General features: G+C 44.5%; 1 protein-coding gene across 11 annotated transcripts in view; it reads left to right on the top strand.

Moving 5' to 3' along the window:
- The first annotated feature begins 969 nt into the window (after positions 1 to 969).
- DPF3 (double PHD fingers 3) overlaps positions 970 to 19,604 on the top strand; it is a 156,401-nt gene continuing 137,766 nt past the window's right edge. For all 11 annotated transcript variants that reach the window (XR_009207916.1, XM_058420866.1, XM_040066257.2 and 8 more), the window contains exon 1: positions 970 to 1,018. Coding sequence is in view for 10 of the 11 variants with exons in the window: in XM_058420866.1 (XP_058276849.1) it covers positions 987 to 1,018 (32 nt within the window). In the remaining variant the exon portion in view is untranslated. The remainder of the gene's footprint in view (positions 1,019 to 19,604) is intronic.

Here is a 19,604-nt window from a genome sequence, read left to right on the forward strand (position 1 = left end):
CTTCTGAGAGTGAGATCAGGATCTGAGAGTTGAGATCAGGATTGACACCTCTTAAATCACTTGGGTCATGTTCCATAATTCATTCTCAAGCTCCTTTAATTAGTTGCAGGTAAACCCAGGCTTCCTGGAGTTCGCCGCCTCCCCAGGAATGGGCTCTGCCTGCTCCCTGCGGCGCTCCGAGGTGCAGCCTCCGGCTCCTGTGTCATCGCAGGACTCTCCGTGTCCGGTGGAACGCGGGTCGGGGCTTTCCCCCGCCGCGGCTCCCTGTGCCGGAGGGAGGCGGGGGTCCGGCTCCCGGCGCGCCAGAAGTTGCTGTGTGGGAGAGAGGAGCGGGGCCGTGTAGGGCCGGCCGGGCGGTCCGGCCGCCGCGCGTTATGTAAGGGCGCAGGGGCTGCGGGGCCGGGATGACTGACAGGGAGAGGGAAATTCCTGGGGGAGGGGGAGCGGGAGCGGCTCTGCCCTGAAGCCGCTGCCAGAGCCGGCGGCTCACGGAGACCCGGCGGGGAGCGCGGCCGTGCAGAAAGGGAAGCAGCGCGGGAGGGACGCCGCCGGGCAGCGTGCGGAGCGAGCGGGCGGCTCGGGCTCCTTCTCCCGGGGGGGCACGGCGCCTGGGAAACAGGGGGGCAGCGGCGGCGGCGGTGCGAGGGGACGAGGAGCGAGCCCGGCTTCCCCTCTCCCGGCGCGGCGCGTTCGGGCTGGGGCCGGAGCGCGGCGGGGTAGTGCCGCGGCGGAGCCCGGGGAGTCCCCGGCGCGGCGGCGGCCTCGGCGGCGGCGCTGCCCCTTTAAGACCTGCTCGCCGCCAGTTCCAGGGAGAGGGAGTGACCTCTGGGCTTTGACAGCTCCCCTAATAACTAGCAGCGCCCCGGCCCCGCCCCCGGCGCGCCATTGGCCGCCGCGCCGGTATGCCGCGCTGCCATTGGCTGGCCGCTTCCCCTGAGCGAACCTTTAGAACTCCGAGACACAATATTCTGTTACATTGTAGCAAAATGGCGACTGTCATTCACAACCCCCTGAAAGCGTAAGTAGGAATCAAAAATGTACATATTCCGCGTGGTTTAAATATGAAAAAAGGCGCCTTTCCGGCGCCGGCTGCCAGCCGGAGCTGGGTGCCGGCAGCCTCCCGGAGGGTCCCTCCTCCCGCCCTCCTTTCTGCCCCAGCGACTCGCTCGTTTTTTTTGTGCAACACATCCCCGCGGCTCGCGCCGAAATTAACGAGGAAAAAATTGTCGGGTTAATTGGCGGCCGGGCGGGGGGCGGCGGGCCGGGGAGCGGCGGGGAGCCCGCCCGGCGCTGCCGGCGCTCGGCGCGGACTCGGCGGCGGCCGCGTCCCGCGGGGGTGCGCGCACTTGACAGCGTCCTACCCCCGCTGCCCCGGCGGGCTGGCCCCGCCACCGCGCCCGGCGGGGCACGGACCGGCCCGCGGGGGCGCTCGGTGCGCGCTGCCTCCGCGCTCCCACCGCGCCTCGGAGTTGTCTCCGCAAATCTTCGGGGAGTTGGGATGTCTCGACGAAGCGACCCCTCTCGCTTCTCGGCCGGGCGGTCGGAAAGCGGGGCAGCGGGGGCTCTGCCCGTGCGCCTGGGCGCTCGTGCGGGAGAGGGAGCGAAGAGGAGAGGCAGGGAAGCAGACTTGGGTGAAATGAATGACTCGGGACTGCCGATCGCTGATTTTGGGCAGGAAGTCCGGAGATCTGTTTTGCATACGACGGGCTTTCGCTTTTCAAAGTGGCAGAGAGAGTTAATTGTGTTTCCATCTTGAGAGCGGGCGCAAGCCGCCGAGGGTTGCACACGGATGGGGTCTGACCCCAGCTTGAGAGAGGGAGGGGGCAGGTACTTCTGCTGCGGAGGTATTCCGGGGTTCCCGGTCTGGAAATAGGGCTGGTTTCTGAGGGGCACCGCGGGAGCCGGTTGTCGTCTTCTGGATCGCGTCCTTTATTTTCCTTGTGGTCTACAGCGCACGCCGCTAATCCCCGAAGGCATTAGGGAGAGTGGGATTTGGCACCGTATGTGGGGAGCGGAGCTGTCTTAACCTTTTTCAAACGACTTCCCTGCTAACGGGGGCAGCGCTCTTGCTAGTAAAGCAGGGAAGCAGAGTACCTGGCGGTGACGCTTCGCTTGCACTTTCTGTCTGCGCTGAGTGGGTGTTTTTATACCTTTGAGTTTTGTGAGATGAAATTAGGGCTGCGAGGTTGGTGTGGGTTTTTTTTTTTTTTCCCTTTTTTTTTTTTTTTTTTTTTTTTTTTTTTTTTTTCCTCCCTACTCGAGTCTCTCCGGCTGGAGTTGGAAAAACACTTGAAGGTTTTTCCAGGGATTTCTGCCGCTGTCTCTCTGCGATCCTGAGGGAAAGGAAAGCCTCGAGCTGGGAAGGGGTGCTGACATGTTTATCAGCTCTCCTGCTCCGTCCTGGCAGAAAACCCTTTGCTTTCATTTGCTCGCCCTCTCGGATATAAAAACCCGCGGGATGAGGGGAGCGCAGCTGCAGGGGGTTAATCAAAGAAGTCCGAGCGTCCTCACGGGTGGGTGGCGAGGGGCTGAACGCGCTCTGAAAACCGCGCGGCAGAGGCAGCGTGCCCCCCCCGTTCGACGGCAGGTTTCACGCTTGTGCAGGCGACGGGCGCCGGCAGCGAACCCCGGGGCCGCGGCGCCCGCCTTTGCACCTGGGCGCGGAGCACGGCGGATGTGTGCGCCGGTAGCGGCCGCCGCCGGTAGCGGGGAGCCCGGGCTCGGTGGCCTCTGGAGACGGCGGGTGTGAGGCGGGGAGATCCCGGGAGCGGCCACGGGAGCACGGCCGGCGGCCCCGGCCCCCGCCCCGCCGGCGGACGGGACCTTGCGCCTCGCCTCGCACTTGGCGGCACCGTGGGGCTCCCGGCAGTCGCGGGGGATCCTGCCGAAGGGCTGCTTGTGCCGAAATGAAGGGGCCCGATCCCGCTGCTGCTAAAGTCGGGGAGGACAGGATGAGGCCATTTATAATTAGCTCCCTTCTCCTCCCCTCGCCCCTGGGGGTGTGAGAGGAGGAAACAATAGACATCAAGTGCTGGGTTCGCTTTTCTCTGTGTGCCTTTTAAAGTACTAAGGCTATGTGGAGGAAGCAGAATTGGTACTGGCTGTCTGACACCATCTGTAATTTTGTTGACAACTTGTTTAATAAAACATTTTATAATTTTCACTTATTCTTTAAAGTTGCTGATCGGGAAACAATACGCATGTAAATAAATTATGCATGGGATAAATTAGGACAAAAGCAGTAGGACACATCATAGAGAAAGGATGCAGTGCACAGTATTTTATCCTCATGTGTCCTTCCTGACAATGAACGGGAGCTGAATGACATTTGCATTTCCTCTGTCTGCGTTTTGATTGTATCTCAGAACCCACAAACGCCCCCTACAGAAACCGGCCACACAAAGGTTTTGCTCCGAAATGGGGGACAATGTAGGGACTGAGAAATCCGGGCTCAGGTATCAAGCAGCTTCTTGTGTGTGTGTGTGCGCTTAAGAGTGTCCGATATTCAGTTTGTCTCTGGCACTTGGACACACATGTTCATGCTAGGCTAGTCTCTCTGAATAATGTATTCAAGTACCTGAGCATCTGTGGGAATGCATTTCATAGAATAGCTCAGTGTGTGGAGTCCCTTATTAATGATTGGTATCTCCCCACTCAACTTGCCTCTGTCCACCACTCTCTTATCACTTTTTGGTTCTCTTTTGGTGCTTTCATGCCTTTGCTCTTCTCCCCTTTGCTTCCTCTGGTGAACCAGTGAACCTGACATGACTGCCTGTTATTTCTGCCATTTACTAGCTTGTTGTTTACCAACACGGTGCTACAGACAAAAATATCTAAGTTTAACAGATCTGCAAGGTAAAGGTGGCAGGTGTTTGGACAAGCATGTGCTTCTTCATCTGTAGAAATGCTAGTATTCTGACAGCTTTGATGGGACAGAAGTAGATTTGAAGTGCTGAATTTGTTGTTGGTTTTTTCCCCCCACTAGTCTGTGTATGTATCTCCAAAACTTCTGTTTCCATCTTGTTTGCCTTTGGATATTTTAATATGAAGACATTTGAGTGGTGCAGTAGAAGAAACAAATACATTTAAAAAGTATTCTGAATTACTTCAAATGTCAGTCAGAAATCTCAATGGACTTTGTAAACATTAATTAATTAAACCTCTCAATGCCCCTGTGAAGAAAGGATTATTGCCTTTGTTTTATGGATGGCTAAACTAGGACAAAGTGATTCAGAATCTCTCTAAAAGATGAAGTCTACAATGCAGGTGTTCAACTTCCAGTTTTAACATTTAGTCCCATTTCCTCCATCTCTGCCTTATTAGTGATGTGCATATGGTACCACAATGCACTTAATGTAATTAAGACCTTGTAATTTACACAGTCTTGTCTAGAAGCAGAGCTGGTTTCCTCCCACCCCTTCTCTGTCTTTACTCCCACGAACGACTTTTATTTCAGGCTGTCAATTAAACACACTAAGTGGAACGCAGGTTAGGTTGCTGCCATTTCAGCCTGTGAGATCCCCCATGCTGTACAGCACTCTGCCTGGACACTCACTGGAGGGCTGTTGCCTCATAGTAGTTCAGCAGTGCTAGTGCTCTCCCTTTTGCCCAGGACAGCCTCCAGGTCAAAAGAAGCTAACTCAGGCTCAGCTGCTAGGCCAGCTCACTTCTGTACTGACTGCATTGCTGGATAACTTCGACATGCTTGGGGACGCTTATTCTCTGCCAGGTGTTTGGGGAGCAGATCATCACAGATTTGTGTGCCCAGTGCTAGAGCTGGTCTACCAGGCCTGCTCTGTCTCTGCATTCCCACTGCGAACACACAGCAGCACTTGGGTTTTCAATTGGCTGTAACTTCTGAGATAAAATTGCCTTGGCAGATAACTCTGACCTTTGGGCTGCCAAATGACCTTCCTGGTAATGATGAATTCTGTGTCATGAGACACCTGTGAAGAAGAGGTCTGTGTTCGCATGCCTCTTTCACATTGGCAAGAGACCAGTGGGTCTTGGGGTCTTGTATGGCAAGAGTATTTCCTTAGTGGTTACTCTGGCTTGAACTTAGGCTGGGGACTGGAAGGTCCTGTATCCCATTACACATCCCTGGAACAGCACTATGTCCTGATTAAGTGCTGATGAAGACTGATGATTTTTTTTTTTTTTGGTGGATGTTGTTGCATAAGCATCTGGTTGGTGATTTTTAATATTAAAGTGAAAGTATAATGTGCAGTGCTGCTTTCAGCAGGTGGAAGCAATAAAATAGACAGACAGGTTGCCAGTTCAGTATTTACAAGTGATGTGGAGGTGATTTTAATGTGGCCTTGCAAAAGGGAATTTTCTTCTGCTTGTGAGAACAGGGTTTGTTGGGCACATTAAACTATGTACCAAAATCTCTACAGCAATTCCAGTGTGGGTCTGATGTTACTTAAAAACATAAATGAGTCCTAATGTGACACGTTTCAAATCAAAACTGTTGTCCGCATGAAAACTGTATTTTCTAATATCTCAGCAGCAGCTTTCAGAGAAAACAGGATGAATGTTACTGTGTTTACACAGGGAAACATAAGCATAAAACCAAAGTCATTGGAAGGCAGAAAAGGCAAGTTAAGAAGACCTGAGGATACGCTGGTTTTGAATATGAGAGGCTCCGATAAATGGCATGTTGCTTGTCACCGTGTTATGTCTGATTCCACCACCCACTTATGCATGATTAGTCGTTGCAGTGCTTTTGTAATTTTGTTTTGTTGGTCTTTCAAGTCTTTCACAGTCTGTCTAGTTGTGTGGATGGATGGAGGCTGTATCTCAAAATTGCCACTGAAGAAGAAGTTTTTAAAACATATTATTTCTGGTGTGTGAAAGCAATATTGAACTATCTGGGTTGTCCTACAGAGGCCCAAAGGTATGGTTTTTTGGAGGGTGTTATAATTTCAAGGTAAGCACACATCCAATGGGCTGGGTGCCTAATACCTATTAGACTGGATTCGCAGTGTCTGAGTGGGAATACTTTACACAGGAGTCAGGTACACAAAGCAAAGTGGGGATCTGTGTCAGTCTGAGTCATGGGGAAGGTAATGTGGCTCATCTTTGTGGAGCCTAATGAAAATTGATTTCCTCCTCTGCTTTCCAAAAACTGGAAGCATGGTATTTGAAGGTTGCTCTCAAGAGCAGACTTTGTCCATCTTATGTGTCTGTCTTCTGCAGCTTATGACAGTTGGCTGTACCTCTTCTGTCCTGAAATGAGGCATTCCAAAGCTCTCACTGGTTGTGAATAAACCTTCTTTTAGCATTGTAATCTGCCAAATCTGGAATTTTCTCACTCTGGCCTTTCTCACTTTCTTTCATGTCAGAGCTGAATTTCTTTGCTCAGTAGATCAATTTTACAATCTTGGTATTTATTCTGGGCTCATCACTGTGTTGTCTGTGTATGATGTTGCCTTGAGCAAGAACCATTCCAGTATTGTTTATCCCCGAGGACTTGTAGGAGTGGAATGAATCTGTTCCGGGAGTTGATGTGTTTTTTCCTTGGAGAGACCAACCTCTGATCTGAGGTTTCCCTGTCTGGGGTGACATACTCCCATGTGCAGACAAGCAGCACCAAGGCAAAGTTGCTTGAGGCCTGTTCTGAGGGCTTCATTAGGACTGCGCTGCTCTTCTAGCTTTGCCTGGCAATTTTGCCCAGGATGCAGAGACTAAGGAGTGTTACTCACTTCCTTAGTGCAGGTCTCAGTTTTTGCACTGGTTTGTTTCTTAAAGGAAAGTTATCAACGCAATCTAAAAGAAATCATGCTTTAAGAATACTTTTCTTTTTTAAAAACAAAAATTATCAGATGGTAGTGCTTTTTTTTTTTTTTTAATCTCTCTACAATTTTTGGAACAAACCCCTATACGCTGGATGAGTGCATGAGAAGCAGAAAGTGTTTTTCTTCTTTCTTATTTCAAAAGAAAGAAGAGAACTGCACAGTGTGTTTTTACTGTCCAAACTGAGTGACATGTAACACAAATATTGTAAGTTAATGCTTGAAATCTGAAAATTTAAAATCCTTATTTTTCTTTAATAGGCTAAATTATTCAAAGCATGATACTTTCTTTCTTAATTGTTATATATGGTTTATTTCCCAGCAGAGCATATTTTAACCGCAGATTCCCAGCAGATATCTCAGAAAAGAATAATGCAGTGTCTCAACGGCTGCTGGCAAATATCCTCACAGCACTGTCCCCTCCAGTGCGGGGATAGCAGGAGTATGTCAGCACGTGTCTCAGTTTTCAGGTTACCTGCCTGAGCCGGGTGCGGTCAGAGGGTTACGATTCCAGCCGCACGGAAGGTTTTACCGGCACTCCAGCCTTGTCTGAGGAGAGGCTTCACAGGGAGCCAGCGGAGCAGCACGAGCAGGGCAGGGACAGGTACTGATGAGTGTGCACTAGGTGGCTGTGATCAGCAGTGTGTGCTTGCCAAATCCTGATGCATTAATTTCATGTTCTGCTGAGCTGTAGCTGGGAGAGAGTCTTCTGCTCGGGTGTTGATGGGGACACTGACTGCATGGGTGTTCTTCCGGTGAGAAGGGCTGGAATCGGTCTTTAATGTCACAGTCTGTTGTGACAGAACTGATCCAACCTGAGGATCATCTCTCCATTCATACAGAACCGTGAGTTTTATTAGTCTGATAACTTTCTACTTGCTTTCTGATAATTTTCATAAATGAATATAAAATCCCAACTGTAACATATATGAAATTTTAGTATGCAAAAGAAAAGAACTCTGTGTAAATTATGGTTTCTCCCCTTGTTTTTGCTCAGATTCCTGCTTGTGGTACAAGACACAAAGCCTTTGTTAAGACGTGCCAAATTTTCTAACAACACATGGTTTAATGGTTCCTGCCTTTTAGTTCTCCAGAATCTAGATAGGTTGCACAGTGCAAATAAAATCAGGTGCAGAGCAGTGAAATAAGGCCATGCCCTGAGTTGGTTAATTCCAGCCTGCCCTACCGCATCATCTGGCAGGGCTGATTTGATCTGATCAGATGTGGGCATGCTACTTCTGCCAAAATGCAAAGTACAGTGCTTATGCTGCTTTTATGCTTTGAGTTGGCTTCATGAGAGCCACAGGAAGATAGATTATGGCTGTTGGAACAAAATTCCCTCTTGAAAATGTTTTGGGTGCTTTTCATGTTTTGGAAGAGTAAGTGAACACCAGTTCAGTGGTTTGTGTCACAGGGCTGCAAAGTTTTTGGTCTGCTTTGTCGCTGTAGGACGCAAAAGAAGGACGAAAGACTCCAAGTATTTCAGAAGGCAAAGAGTATAGAAGGCTTTATTGTCTAATTCTTACCACCTCTTATAAGGTGTTCCGATACAGACTTAACATGATCGGAGAATAGGAACGACACCTCTCTAATCCCATTGGTGGAACTAGAGAAACAGCAAAACACCACCTGGAGAAAGATTGTTTTGGGAAAGGATAGTTGTTTTGCCAAGATTGTTTCGAGAAGAAGCTTTCTCGAGAACTTTTCCCTTGGGAAAGAGTTAGCACTGCTAGCAGGCTAAAATCTCTTCAGACTTAGAAATGTCAGGCCCACACTGCTTCTAGGACCTTTGGAGTTTCTAGTATTCCTGTGGATCTACAACCTAACACGACTAGTCAAAGAGCTGGGAGAAAAATCAAAATTACTGGAGTTATAGCCCAGACAATTCGCTATCCAGTGAATACTGTGAAAACTTACTGTGGAGACACAAAGTTAGTATTATTTCTTTAAGGGAAAAGTCGTGTCTATATCTTCATTCCCCTTCCATTTCAAGAATGGTTTCCAAAAAAGTAATCCATGGATTTGTGACTGTTCAAGTACTTTGGCCTCAATATTGTTTCCCGAAAGTCTCTGTTTAATCAATGATGGAGACAAATACATTTTATGTTTATGATTACTTTAAAACCTTTGCAGTTTGAATAAAGAATAATGGAAACAGTGGTTCATAAAGCTAATTTACTGCTAAACTCCTTTGGTGGGCATCATGTGTGAGGCTGCTCTCCTGAGTGTTCAGAAAACTCACTACCCAGTGTCCAATATCAGAAATCATATGAACCCACTTGTAGCTACAAGCTTACCTTGATTGCTTTTGCCTTTTTTTTCTGAACAACTAAAAGCTGATTTGAAGACTGTAGGTTTTTGTGTTTTCTATGGATCATTTATCCTCCAAGTTTTTAACAAATTAGCAAATACCTATTGATATGAAATGTGGATTAAATGAGGATCACAATTTTAATTCAGAGATCAGTGCCTTTTATAGCTGAGGTAGTACAAATTAGGAGGCATGTGAGATGAGATGAGTGAGGGTTGGTGATGGGAACTTCTACTGCTTCATCATATCTGACTGATCCTTTAATTTTTAGGATGTGTTCTCCAAAAAGATGTTTCTGTTAACATTGGTGAAGTTACCCTTCAGTGATCACATGGCAGATGGATGAAAGCAATGTTAATACCTCCACAGGCAGGATGGGGCCCCAAAGGCTTCTCTCTCCTCCTTGTGCTGACACAAATGAATGGAAACTCAGGTTACTGGTGTTATGTTGATGGCAAATAGGCATTCCTGAGGTCGAAATCTAACAAAATAGTATTGGTGTGGGAAATACGTTGAAAACTCTTCTCCATTTTCTGTCACCAGATCCGATTTGTTTTTGTCAGTAGCTTCAGCTAAATGTTTTAGCTTCTCCTTGCTTTCCCCTGCCTCCCAACCTCTTTCCCCCATTGACCTCTATGAGCGCAGTCCTGGCTGCTGATTTATCAGGGCAGGCTGGCTCAGCACTGTGTGGAGATTGCTTTTAATTAACTCTCTTCGTTTTGCCAACCTTCAGGGAGCAGCAACCCTTTAATGGTTATAATACTTTATCTGGATTTATATCCACCTTATGTGTTTGTTGCTCTGCTTCCTCACATGCTCTTCCTGAGTCATTTCCCAAAATGAAAGGTTTGTTTCAGGTCCCTCATAGAGGGTGAGGAAGAGGGGCTGCAATGGCTTCTGGATTGGAAGGATGGACTTTCTATGATCTACCTGAGTGTTTTGGAGGTGGATGGGGATTATGAGGTGATGCATTTTGGGGCTGTCTTGGAGCAAGACTCATTTCAGTGACTTGCCTCTATGCACAGGGAGAGGCAGCTTTGTTTTGTGGTTGCAGCATGGCAGATGAGTGCCTACTAAATTAAATCTGCTCCCTGACTTGTTGTATGACATAGATAAGTCATGAACTCATTGCTGCAGTCAGGTTTAACTCTAGTGACTTCTCAGCCTGACTGGCCTGAATGTTGCTAAAATGTAGTAACTTTTTATGTATAAATACAGGTCTAAAAGAGAGTCTCTCTTTACCTGCAAAAGTCTAGCTTGGCTTTCTGTGAGTAGCTCTACCAAGTGAAATTTCTTCAAACTGAGTAAAAAGCAGCTATATAAAATTTCTCCCACCTGGAATTTTCTCTTTACATATTCTGCAATGAGGATTTCAGGAGTCTGGGGCATGAAAGAATTAGAAAAATATGTTATTTGTAATGTAAACTATGTGTCACTTTTGCACCAGAAAAATGCTTTAGAATCATGCTTTAATTAAGCATCATAGTCCCTTTTGTGGTGTAATTTCCTCCATTTTTCCATGGGAAGAATGGCATGCACTGTCTGACTTGGTAATGGTCACACTAGTCACACCATCAACCATTGACTCAACATTGCTTTACTTTTGGTGTTGAGCATGAGTACAGGAGTGATGTGTTGAAGGGAAGTGGGAATCCTTCCTTGTTAGCACTTTCATAACCAAAGAGTAGAAAAGTGAGTTAACAATGCCTGGTTCTGATGGAAGAAGTTCACCAAAAATTATTATTATATCATCCTTAATGGCAGTGATTTATGCCCAGAGCTGATAAAGGCATTTTTGGGATGCAAAGACTTTACCATGGAAATGAATCAAGTGGCAACTACTTTTGCATTTCAAGACATAAATGCCCTGCACCAGTCTGTTCAGTACGATTTCAAAGTCATCAGTGTGAGAAGAGTGTTACGTGTCTGCTTGTAAATGTGTGTATTTTAACTGTATTTAAAGTCCCTTTGTTAAAATAGCAGAGGAAATTAAGAAGTTCCCAGATCTACTCCTCTCTTACTGAGGAAAAAAGAGACCAGCTGAAAGGAATACAGTCGTGGGTGCTACTTATCAAAATGTGGGCAGCACATCACTGTGTAAGATCATCTGTGTCATTTTTCCTATCTTCTCCTGCAGTCAGCTTTACTTAAAAAAAAAAAAGTTTGAATTTGTATTTTTATGTGTTTTTGGTGTAATTCCACAGTAACTAACTCCTGGCATTCTCATCGCACCAGATTGCAAACATATCTGGTTCAGGTACTCATTCTGCTGAGTGGGTTTGAAAGTAAATTCCCTTCTCCCCTATTATTAACTTTCTAGTTTTGTTTCCATCACTAACTTATCCACAAAGTTCTGGGGTTAGAAGAGGCTGTCTCCTGACACATCTTCTGAATTCCTCACTGTGACACACACTCACCATGCAAAGCTGAAACCTGGCTGGCCCTCAAAGGACAATGTATTTCCCAGGCTGCTGTTTCCAGCTACTCCATGCACCCCTCAGAACAGAAGAAGAGGAACAGATGAGGGGTGAGCACTCTGCCTTTGGGAAAGGCTCTGACCTGAAAATGGATTGCAATTCCAGCCGAATGGTTCCTTCCCTTGGTAACAGAATTGCACGCCTGGGCTCTGAGCTTTTTGCATTAATTTCATCTCTGCTAAACTTTCCCAGTCAATTAACCATGTCCATCTCCTGCTCTAGCAGCCACATGTGCCTTTTCTGCCGCAGCAGGGTTTTGAAGCAGTAACTCCCTGCAGCCTTTGCTGCAGCAGTTTTCCTCAAACAGCTTCCCTCAAGCATGGTTATCAATCAGGACCTGTCAGGTTTTTTTCCCTCCCATGCATCTACTTTCAGAGCTGTAGGAGTTTGACCTATTGCTTTTGTCTTTTTAAGTACTACTTTTTGTGATAGAGCCCAAAGCTGCATGAAAATTTCCATCTTAGTGTGAGGAGATTCTGCTAAACCTGGATATTTCTTTTGCATTCTGTCATTTTGCCTCCCTTGGGTTTTAATTTTCCTTGTCCAAAAGGCCTCGTTAAGGTGGCCAGTAGTTCTTGTGTGGTTGTTCCAGGCAGCACCCGCAGTGCAGAGTTCTCCTCTGAGTAGCTGGCTGACAGGATTTCATGAAAGAGTAGTGAGTTCTTAGAGGCTGACGTGTCTGAGAGATGCTCAGCCCTGGGGTTTGATATAGGCTACCTTTGAAGGGAGTTCTTCACCCACCTCTGGAAGAACAGTTTGGATGCTGGCACTAGAGGTCCCTTGGCAAAGCACCTGAGGGGCCATGAGTGGCTTGAACATGATTTCCTTGCATGTTGTGCTATGATCAATGGCTGGAGTGCCTACAGAAGCAAGAGTTTATGCTTTTTGTCTTGAGCATATGGGTGAGCCTGGTTCTGTTTCCATGGGTACCTATCTCATAAGGGCTGCCATCCTAGTTGCCACTAACTGGGTCCTGGGTGGGCACTTTCAGACAAGAAGACAAAGACCAAACTGGCCACAGTGGCTCAGTTAATGGAAATGTAGGTTTAAAAGAGGGTTCCTGGGTCTTATGTCCAGTCCTTTGGTACCATGTCAGATAATCTCTTTCATAAACTGAAAAGTCCTTGTCTTAAATCCCCACTTGGACTGATTGTTCCCATTACTCCTCTTGGGAGGGTTCCAGAACCCACTGCTCTGGTGGCTGGAAATAGCATTTTAATCCGTAGCCTAGCCCTACTTGTGACCAGTTTATTCCCATTTGTTCTGGTGCCAGCATGGAGTTGTTCATGTGAATACTATTGCTCCCTCCATATCTTCCTCTCCACTATGACTTGTACGTTTGTGCAACAGTATTATAAGCTCTGTCAGCCCTTGTTTTAATATACTAAACTTTCTGTGCTATCTTTTCCTTTCCTTTGGTCACTGAAGTATTTATTATTTTTATCTCTACTCCAGCTTGGATTACTCTCATTCAGCTTTCGTGAGTGTGAGTAGACAGAGTTGTACTTTGTTCCAGGTGCTTTTGCCCTCTACAATAACTTTCTTACCTCTTCTGGGAAAACCTTGCTTTTACATTTGTTTGTGGTTGTATAGTGCTGCTGGTTCATAGTTATCCTGTGGTGGACTAATACTGTTATTTTTCTTCTTCTGTCCTTTCAGCTGTTGTTGAGATGATGATCTGCAAGTTATTAAATGAAATTTATACTGAATTCACTTCATCTAATTCTTCTTGTCTGATGCTTTTAATTTCCTTGGTGTCCCTTCAGCTTATGTAAGTGGCTAGCTTTTCTCAACACACACACTTTTTGTGCCAAGGTCATTAATGGAAATACTGATTTCAGCTCCCAGACCGATCCTTTCCAGAACTCCAGAAGTAACTTCCCATCAGCCAATTACTGTCTCTGTGTTCAATCCCCTTTTGGTAGTTTTTCAGTCTTCTCACCATTTTTTTTTAATAATCCAAATCTTCTCAATTTTCAGTAATTTCTCATATTCTACTGTATGAAACACTCCCTAGAAGTCCAAATAGCTAAGAAGTATCTTATGGAAGCAAGATGTCAAGTTACTGTGTCACAAGGTATCAATCTTGCATGTTTGTAATTTCCTTGTTCAAGACTGTTCTTGATTGTTTTGCACTTAAAAAACTTTATGTTAGCAAATTCTAGCTCAATTAGCCTTACTGAAATAATTCCCGAGGTTTGTGTTCTATAACAGTTAATAATGAGTATCTTATTTTTCTTGTTATACTCTGGCAATATAGTAGCAACCATGATTTGCAGTATCTGATTAAAGAACTTGCCAGTAGATGTATGGTTTCATGTTGCAGTTCTTAGGCAGAGATGATTCAGAATTTATGCTATGACTGCACAAATGTCATTGTGGCTTCCACCCCAGTCATTCCAGTGAAGTACAGCATTCCTTTAGTTCTGTGCTTGTACCTATGTTGTGTTTAATCTGTGTACCATTCTAACTGCAAATCAGCTGAACTTTGATTGCTTTTATTTTGATGCCTGAAGAATATTGCTGTTTTTTAATAGCTTTTGCAAGTTGTAGCTCTTGACTTTGGCAATTCTCCGTATACTTCCTGACCTTTAAGATCCATTTTTAAAATTCTATTACTACTGTTTTCTGCTCCTGAAGGGTGTCTCTTTAATTCTGATGTCCTATTTGAAAGCAATTATTCAGCCAATAACTTCTCCAGTCTTTCCATAGGAGTTTTGAACAATTCTTGCATTTTTCTCTAAAGGAAAATTCCCAAAGTTCTGCTGTATTCTGCTCCTCCCATGCTTAAGGAACGGGTTTGAAGTACTTTGTGATGGTGATGAGTACTGTACAATTTTGTACCTATTCTTGGACTGCAGAAGACTTAGGCTGTGTTGATATAGGGAAAGCAGGGGTGATTCTGTTTAGTACTAAGTTGTTTTGCTTAATTAGATGATGCCTAAATGTGGCTTTTAAGATTTCATCACTGTGAAATAATATTGCATCTTTCACTAGAGTTGCAGCCATTAAGTAGAAATCCAAATGATCAACATAAAGTTGATTTTTTAAATTACCTTATTCCATTTTTCTCCAGTGTTACTGGTCTTATTCAGAGAAAACTGTGTGTAGTACACACAAAGAAATATACATATATTAGGTATAATATTGGAAAGGAAGAATGTATTTACACATGGTGTTTAGGAAAACATGGTATTGTTTGTTAATCAATGTACTTGCATTTTAAACATTTCCATATGCTCCTTACTGATTTATAGCAGTACATGATTCAAGTCTTTTCTACTGGTAAGTTTTACAAACTCATAGAAATAGGAAAAAATTATAAATATATATATATATATTTTTTTTTTTTTCCTTACTATAGGACTTTGGGAACTTCTAAAATATAGCAGTCTTTGGATCAATGCATATCCCAGCAAGACCTTGCATAAGTGACCTAAAATCGTGTGATCAAACCTCTTCTCCCCTCCCCATCCCTAGAGAGATGTTTGTAATTAGATAAAATGAGGACAGAATATGCATAAGTATCTGTTATGCTGGGATTCCTGCCCAGAAAGGAAACTAATGGCCTGAGCTGGCCATAATCTTTTGCACCCTGTGTACTATTGACAAGGCTATGGCTTGAGATGTTGAGAGTTCAGGGGCAGATTTTTGCTGCTGTCTTATGGTAACCTTTCTAAATTGACTGCTTTCCAAAACAAGTGGAATTACACAGCCTGTGTTTTACTCATCATTACTGTCGGGGACACTTTGCTTGTAAGAGAGGGCCTGATTCTTCAGTCATCTGCCTAATGCAGTGGAAGTGAGTTTAAATGACTGCTGCTGTGGTTTGGAAGTGTTACACATTCACTTTGCCCAGATGTAAATGACACATGAAGTGCAAGATAGTGTAGAACTAGAAGTAGAGGGTTTTTGTTCCATTTCATCTATCAGTTTGCTGCTAGTCACTGGTTCTTCATAGTGGAGTTCTGTGAACAAGTTAATCTCTCTCTAGTTCAATTAAGGAGCCCTTTAAAGCCTGTGTGACAAGTTGTCTAATACTGTGATGCTACACAATATAAGAGGATGGCAAATGGATGGCACTCCAGGAATCTGGAGGCTGCTTTACCTACTGTCACTGTTTTCTTCTTTCTCCCAATGCATATGGGAGGCGTCAGCTTGCCCCTCACAAAATTCTAGTTTTACAGTCCTCTCCTAGATTCGTGGGTTTTGTCTCATGACTTGGCAACAATAAAACAGAAACCTTGGGCATTGACAGTTCTGTCAGTCATCCTCAGATATCCAAGTTGTTGGTAAATCCAGTGAGGAAAAGCTTTTCTTGGAGCAGGCAGGTAGTGGGTATGCTACTTTTCCTCTCTTACTTTGCTTCAGTGTCCTTGGGGTAAATGTCGGTGAAAGCAAGAAGTGCTTTGATAAAAAGAGGGGCAAAGTCACATGAAAAGCATACCTCTTCCACATTCCCAAGCAAGGTATCTACCCAGCATTTCCATTATTCTGTCCTGCATAGCTAAAGCGGGAAAAGAGCCAAGGCCATACTGAAATTTGATTCTATTTTGAAGTTATGTCCAGTTTGGCATGTTTTTGAGTTGAGAAAGTTTGGCTTGCTCTTCTTTTCCACTCACAGTAATTTGCAGAGTGGGAGATTTGGGGTGAACCTCTTTTCTGTGCTTACAAGGCAGCAGGAGCTTCTATGGCTGGGCTGGAATGTGTTGTTTCAACACACTGAATGTGAAAATAAAAACCCTTCAGCTTCATACAGACTGTGGTTTTTGTTTGTACTCAGTCAGTGTGATTTCACTGAAGTCCAAAAGTTATGCCAGTGTGAGACACAAACTAAGTCTATGTTATTTCAAGACTACAGTACTACCAGAGAAAATTCCTTTTATTCCACCCGCCCTCCTACCCCCCTTAATTTTTCAGACCCTCTGTCTTTGTCAGATATTCAGTAGTGCCTGATGCTTATAATTTGGCAGCAGATGTTGACAGTAGCCACCTATGAGATCCTTAGCAGAAACCTATAGATTAACAGACAGGACAGGCAGCAGGACAGACAGCAGATAGCTTCCCAGTAACAGGGGTGGGTCAGAACAAAATCCTGGATCTCAGCACTCTTGTGAGCTTTGAAGATTGAACCTGGAACTGAAGTTAAATGTCTTTAATGGACAGGATCCAAACACCCACATGCTTTGGCAGAGCTCAGATCCAAGTTCTGTCTACCTAAAGAATCAAGGTTCTGTTTATATGTGGATTCTTCTACCAGTGAAAAGCAAGAGAAGGGTAAGACAGAAAATATGACACATTGGCAAAATTGTTTTTCAATAATATGTTTTTCAAAGTTTTTTCCATGAGGCGTCAGCAGCTCTTAAAAAATCACAGGGAGAGCATACAGTTGTCAATGAGCCAGAACGGTTAAATGTTTTTAAATATTTGAGTTGGGTTATTCCTTCACCTTTCTTTCTCACAAACATGCCTAGTAAAACTCCAGTAATGAAAACACTTGCTCGGGGAGGGGGATATAATCCTTTTCAGCAAATAATGATGGTGACATTTTAATTGCATTATAACGACACTGTTAGCAATAGTTTAGGTTTGGCATTGAAGTTATACACAACATTTGTTCTTTTATACAGTATTGGTATTACATAGTAAAAATAGCACAATTGCAAAACTCATTTGTTACTCTTCTGCCAACTTTGTTCAGCTGACTGTTGCTGTTTGAACTTTTAAAGCAATGTTTCATCCATATGTTAATACCAACTGTACAATTAATTCTCTCTGCTTTCAAATGATTCTCTTGTGCCTTAGTAGTTAATTCCCAGTTTGAGCTACCTGCAAAACCACTTCTGTCAGATGAGCTGTGCTCATCCTGAGTGGTTCCCTACATTGAGATGATAAAGAGCAGCCGCTGCCTTTAAATTTCCCAGCATATTCCTGCACAGAAGTTGTTGCAGGCACTTTGCTTTACTAAGCCATTTCAGGATGGGACTATTCAGAAATTTTCATCTTTCTAGGGTGAGATTTGGACCTGCTCTGTGATTTTTGGATGTCATATATCCTCAGATTGTTTTCTGTCTGTGAAGGATTGAAAAAAATAAAATCAAGAGGACAAAAACAAGGCCAAGAGCATCCATAAATGAACACTACAAGTAATGGTACCTAGTATCAGGGGACAGCTGGCACTGGAAGTCTCCACTGTATCACACTTAAACCAGTTCTGGATTAAAGGAATAATAAAATCAACCCAGTAAATAGGGAGGGGGAAGAACCTTCCCCAGGTGAAACAGTGCTTCTTCAGGTAGTTTTTAGCTGGGAACAGGCTGATGTGCAGCCAGATCTGCTGCTACATCTTCATGGGAGGTTAGAATTCAGACAAAGAAGGCACAAATAAATTTTAATTTAAAATATCTTGAATTCTTCCTTGTTCCTACTGTTACATTTTAACTGCACTTTATTTTAGGAAGTTTTTGTTTGTTTGTTTGTTTGTTTTCTTTGTTTACTTAACAGTTTCCCATGTGTGAAACTTAAAATGGGAAAGAATCATTATGCAAGGGTTTGTGCAAACTAGAACCTGATCCCAGAGAGGGGAATCAATGGGGTTTCACGCTAGGAAGGGCATCAGAGGGGGATACACTTAGAGAGATCAGAGAGAAGCTAAAAGTGCTGTTGGTCCCTAAGAAGTATCTCCTACTTAAGGGTTAAATGGATTGGTTTTGTTTCCTGACAAGCCTGCTCAGAGTTTCACTCAATGTTTCCTTCTACATATGTATGAACATAAAATGTGATGGTGAACTTAAATGTACTGACTGATATTGGACCCAATCCTTATTTGTTCCAAGATATCACTAAGGAGTCCTGGGGTTGGTAGACCTTTGCTTAGTTGGAGATGGTTTGAATGGCAATAAAAGTTACTCTGTAATAAAACTGTGGCTACACAATAGGGGACAGTGCTCGTGTGGAGCATTTTTTTTCCTGCTTTAGGTTGGTCACACACCTCTATAGCAATAACTCTTACAAAATCACTCAATCATACCTACATAGGGCATCACCTACTCTAGTGGCATGGTGCTCCCTGGGACTGCAGGTGCCTGTGCTCTAAGGGAATCTGGGGCTTCCTGGCAGTGCAGGCAAAGCTCCAGTTTGTCTCTCCAAGGATAAGGGGTCAAGGCCAGTGCTAGTCCAGTAATGGGGAAGAAAGGAGTAGGAAGAGCAGAAATGGAGAACAAGGGGAGGATGAGTCCTGCTTCTCTTTTTCCAGCCAGGAGGGTAGTGAAAATAGGAATGACACCTGCAGCTGGGAGCTTTCCTCCAGTGGCAGCCACTCCCACTTGGCAGCCATCAGCACTCTCAGCCTGGTTTGCAAATGGCTTTGACAATGTTCTTCTCTTGAAGCTTTTAAAGAACCTAAGCTGCCTTGAGAAGTCCTCCTGAGGCACACTTGGTTAAAACCTTCAAAACATGGGCTAGGAGCAACTGGTCAGGTCACCCATGGAGGCTCTGTGGGATCAGTAATTGGGCCTGTGCTGCCTGATATGTGCAAATGATCTGGGAAAGAATGTGAAGAGGAGGTGGCAAACTAAGCTGATAATACTAAGGATGCTCCGTGTGGGAAGAACACAAGGTTGAAGTTTTGAAGAACCCCATGAAACTGAATTATTTGACTGGTTACGTTCAGTTTAGATAAATGTAAATAAAGACACATAGGGAAAAATATCCCAAATTAATGTATACGGGAATGGGGGTAGAATTTGTTACTGACACTGAAGAGAAAAGTTTTGGGGTTATAATAGACGTACCAAAATATGATATTTGTGGTCAGTAATAGGTAAGATAATAATAAGGTGATAATTAAAAGAAAGGGAGAGAGAAGGAAGAGGTGCAGGCTGAATGTTAGGAGTTAATATCAAAGGAAAGAAAACAAACGTTATTATGATGAGAATACATTTGGCACGTTACTGATTTTTCCAACCTAAATGATCCTACGGTTCTGTAATTCTATATACATCCAAGGTTTGAAGCATGCTG

Source organism: Hirundo rustica, chromosome 6, assembly GCF_015227805.2.
Source record: "Hirundo rustica isolate bHirRus1 chromosome 6, bHirRus1.pri.v3, whole genome shotgun sequence".
Taxonomy (NCBI): domain Eukaryota; kingdom Metazoa; phylum Chordata; class Aves; order Passeriformes; family Hirundinidae; genus Hirundo; species Hirundo rustica.